Below are 4815 nucleotides of genomic sequence, written 5' to 3'. Positions count from 1 at the left end.
GCACAGGACACATGGATAGAGGAGGCACACAGGACACATGGATAGAGGAGGCAGCAGGGAGGAGGCACGGGACACATGGATAGCGGAGGCACACGGGACACATAGATAGCGGAGGCACACGGGACACATGAACAGAGGAGGCAGCACCAGGGAGGAGGTATGGGGACACATGGATAGCGGAGGCACACAAGGCACATGGATAGCGGAGGCACACAGGACACATGGATAGGGAGGAGGTACGGGACACATGGATAGAGGAGGCAGCAGCAGAGAGGGGGCACAGGACACATGGATAGCGGAGGCACACGGGACACATAGATAGCGGAGGCACACGGGACACATGAACAGAGGAGGCAGCACCAGGGAGGAGGTATGGGGACACATAGATAGCGGAGGCACACGGGACACATGAACAGAGGAGGCAGCACCAGGGAGGAGGCACAGGACACATGGATAGCGGAGGCAGCAGCAGGGAGGAGGCACGGAACACAGGGATAGAGGAGGCACACAGGACACACGGAGGCAGCAGCAGCCCGGATATATAGATATATAGAGGAGGCAGGAGGATCGCGCAGGGAGGATAGAGGAGGCACACAGGACACATGGATAGAGGGGGCAGCAGGCAGGAGGTATGGGACACATAGATAGCGGAGGCACACATGACACATGGATAGAGGAAGCAGCAGCAGAGAGGGGGCACAGGACACATGGATAGAGGAGGCAGCAGGGAGGAGGCACAGGACACATGGATAGCGGAGGCACACGGGACACATGGACAGAGGAGGCAGCAGCAGGGAGGAGGCACGGAACACAGGGATAGAGGAGGCACACAGGACACACGGAGGCAACAGCAGCCCGGATATATAGATATATATTAGAGGAGGCAGGCGGATCGCGCTGGGAGGATGGAGGAGGCGGGCGGGGGTGATGCAGAGGGGGCGGGGCTGGGCGGGAGGGGGCGGGGCTTGCGCCGATGCTGGAGCCGGAGATGCTGAGAAGCGCGGAGAGAGCGGAGACCTCCCGGGATCTCGTGCAGGACTCACCATGTGGATCCAGCTGATGTGTGCGGCGTGCTGCGGGCTGCTGGGTGCAGGTACTGTCCCCTACTGTCTCCTGCCCATCACCCCACCACCCTGAGGTCTTCTGCTGCCCACAGTACCCCCATCATCACCTCCTCTCATCACCCACTACTACCCTCATCATCAACCCGGGCAACAGTACCCCCATCATCACCTCCTCTCATCACCCACTACTACCCTCATCATCATCCCGGGCAACAGTACCCCCATCATCACCTCCTCTCATCACCCACTACTACTACCCTCATCATCATCCCGGGCAACAGTACCCCCATCACCTCCTCTCATCACCCACTACTGCCCTCATCATCAACCCGGGCAACAGTACCCCCATCATCACCTCCTCTCATCACCCACTACTACCCTCATCATCAACCCGGGCAACAGTACCCCCATCATCACCTCCTCTCATCACCCACTACTACCCTCATCATCATCCCGGGCAACAGTACCCCCATCATCACCTCCTCTCATCACCCACTACTACACTCATCATCAACCAGGGCAACAGTACCCCCATCATCACCTCCTCTCATCACCCACTACTACTACCCTCATCATCATCCCGGGCAACAGTACCCCCATCACCTCCTCTCATCACCCACTACTACCCTCATCATCAACCCGGGCAACAGTACCCCCATCATCACCTCCTCTCATTACCCACTACTACCCTCATCATCAACCCGGGCAACAGTACCCCCATCATCACCTCATCTCATCACCCACTACTACCCTCATCATCCCCCCAGGTAAAAGTACCCCCATCATCTCCTCCTCTCATCACCCACTACTACCTCATCATCAGCTATCCCCCGACCAGCCTTATCCTTCCACTACCCCCATCATCTCCTCCTCTCATCACCCACTACTACCTCATCATCATCTATCCCCCGACCAGCCTTATCCTTCCACTACCCTCATCATCTCCTCTCCTCTCATCACCCACTACTACCTCATCATCAGCTATCCCCGACCAGCCTTATCCTTCCACTACCCCCATCATCTCCTCCTCTCATCACCCACTACTACCTCATCATCATCTATCCCCGACCAGCCTTATCCTTCCACTACCCTTATCATCTCCTCTCCTCTCATCACCCACTACTACCTCATCATCAGCTATCCCCGACCAGCCTTATCCTTCCACTACCCCCATCATCTCCTCCTCTCATCACCCACTACTACCTCATCATCATCTTTCCCCCGACCAGCCTTATCCTTCCACTACCCTCATCATCTCCTCTCATCACCCACTACTACCTCATCATCAGCTATCCCCGACCAGCCTTATCCTTCCACTACCCTCATCATCTCCTCCTCTCATCACCCACTACTACCTCATCATCATCTATCCCCCGACCAGCCTTATCCTTCCACTACCCCCATCATCTCCTCCTCTCATCACCCACTACTACCTCATCATCATCTATCCCCCGACCAGCCTTATCCTTCCACTACCCTCATCATCTCCTCCTCTCATCACCCACTACTACCTCATCATCATCTATCCCCCGACCAGCCTTATCCTTCCACTACCCCCATCATCTCCTCCTCTCATCACCCACTACTACCTCATCATCATCTATCCCCCGACCAGCCTTATCCTTCCACTACCCCCATCATCTCCTCCTCTCATCACCCACTACTACCTCATCATCATCTATCCCCCGACCAGCCCTATCCTTCCACTACCCCCATCATCTCCTCCTCTCATCACCCACTACTACCTCATCATCAGCTATCCCCCGACCAGCCTTATCCTTCCACTACCCTCATCATCTCCTCCTCTCATCACCCACTACTACCTCATCATCAGCTATCCCCCGACCAGCCTTATCCTTCCACTACCCCCATCATCTCCTCCTCTCATCACCCACTACTACCTCATCATCAGCTATCCCCGACCAGCCTTATCCTTCCACTACCCCCATCATCCCATCATCTCATCACCCACTACTGCCTCATCATCAGCTATCCCCCGACCAGCCTTATCCTTCCACTACCCCCATCATCTCCTCCTCTCATCACCCACTACTACCTCATTATCATATATCCCCGACCAGCCTTATCCTTCCACTACCCCCATCATCTCCTCCTCTCATCACCCACTACTACCTCATCATCAGCTATCCCCGACCAGCCCCATCCTTCCACTACCCCATCATCTCCTCCTCTCATCACCCACTACTACCTCATCATCAGCTATCCCCGACCAGCCCTATCCTTCCACTACCCCATCATCTCCTCCTCTCATCACCCACTACTACCTCATCATCATCTATCCCCCGACCAGCCTTATCCTTCCACTACCCCCATCATCTCCTCCTCTCATCACCCACTACTACCTCATCATCAGCTATCCCCGACCAGCCCTATCCTTCCACTACCCCCATCATCTCCTCCTCTCATCACCCACTACTACCTCATCATCAGCTATCCCCGACCAGCCCTATCCTTCCACTACCCTCATCATCTCCTCCTCTCATCACCCACTACTACCTCATCATCATCTATCCCCCGACCATCCTTATCCTTCCACTACCCCCATCATCTCCTCCTCTCATCACCCACTACTACCTCATCATCATCTATCCCCCGACCAGCCTTATCGTTCCACTACCCCCATCATCTCCTCCTCTCATCACCCACTACTACCTCATCATCAGCTATCCCCGACCAGCCTTATCCTTCCACTACCCCCATTATCTCCTCCTCTCATCACCCACTACTACCTCATCATCAGCTATCCCCGACCAGCCTTATCCTTCCACTACCCCCATCATCTCCTCCTCTCATCACCCACTACTACCTCATCATCAGCTATCCCCGACCAGCCTTATCCTTCCACTACCCCCATCATCTCCTCCTCTCATCACCCACTACTACCTCATCATCAGCTATCCCCCGACCAGCCTTATCCTTCCACTACCCCCATCATCTCCTCCTCTCATCACCCACTACTACCTCATCATCATCTATCCCCGACCAGCCTTATCCTTCCACTACCCCCATCATCTCCTCCTCTCATCACCCACTACTACCTCATCATCATCTATCCCCCGACCAGCCCTATCCTTCCACTACCCCCATCATCTCCTCCTCTCATCACCCACTACTACCTCATCATCAGCTATCCCCCGACCAGCCTTATCCTTCCACTACCCCCATCATCTCCTCCTCTCATCACCCACTACTACCTCATCATCATCTATCCCCGACCAGCCTTATCCTTCCACTACCCTCATCATCTCCTCCTCTCATCACCCACTACTACCTCATCATCATCTATCCCCCGACCAGCCTTATCCTTCCACTACCCCCATCATCTCCTCCTCTCATCACCCACTACTACCTCATCATCATCTATCCCCGACCAGCCTTATCCTTCCACTACCCTCATCATCTCCTCCTCTCATCACCCACTACTACCTCATCATCATCTATCCCCCGACCAGCCTTATCCTTCCACTACCCCCATCATCTCCTCCTCTCATCACCCACTACTACCTCATCATCAGCTATCTCCGACCAGCCCTATCCTTCCACTACCCCCATCATCTCCTCCTCTCATCACCCACTACTACCTCATCATCATCTATCCCCCGACCAGCCTTATCCTTCCACTACCCCCATCATCTCCTCCTCTCATCACCCACTACTACCTCATCATCAGCTATCCCCGACCAGCCTTATCCTTCCACTACCCCCCTCATCTCCTCCTCTCATCACCCAC

The 4815-nt window shown here is 54.9% G+C and overlaps 1 protein-coding gene across 1 annotated transcript in view; it reads left to right on the top strand.

The window, feature by feature from the left end:
• The first annotated feature begins 1013 nt into the window (after positions 1-1013).
• Positions 1014-4815, top strand: part of LYPD1 (LY6/PLAUR domain containing 1) — a 173973-nt gene continuing 170171 nt past the window's right edge. The window contains exon 1 of the mRNA XM_068246341.1: positions 1014-1093. Coding sequence (XP_068102442.1) covers positions 1045-1093 — 49 coding nt within the window. The 5' untranslated portion in view covers positions 1014-1044. The remainder of the gene's footprint in view (positions 1094-4815) is intronic.

This window comes from Hyperolius riggenbachi, chromosome 7 (assembly GCF_040937935.1).
Source record: "Hyperolius riggenbachi isolate aHypRig1 chromosome 7, aHypRig1.pri, whole genome shotgun sequence".
Lineage (NCBI taxonomy): Eukaryota > Metazoa > Chordata > Amphibia > Anura > Hyperoliidae > Hyperolius > Hyperolius riggenbachi.
Note: the sequence above shows the minus strand (reverse complement) of the source record. Positions and strands in the feature narration are given on the sequence as shown.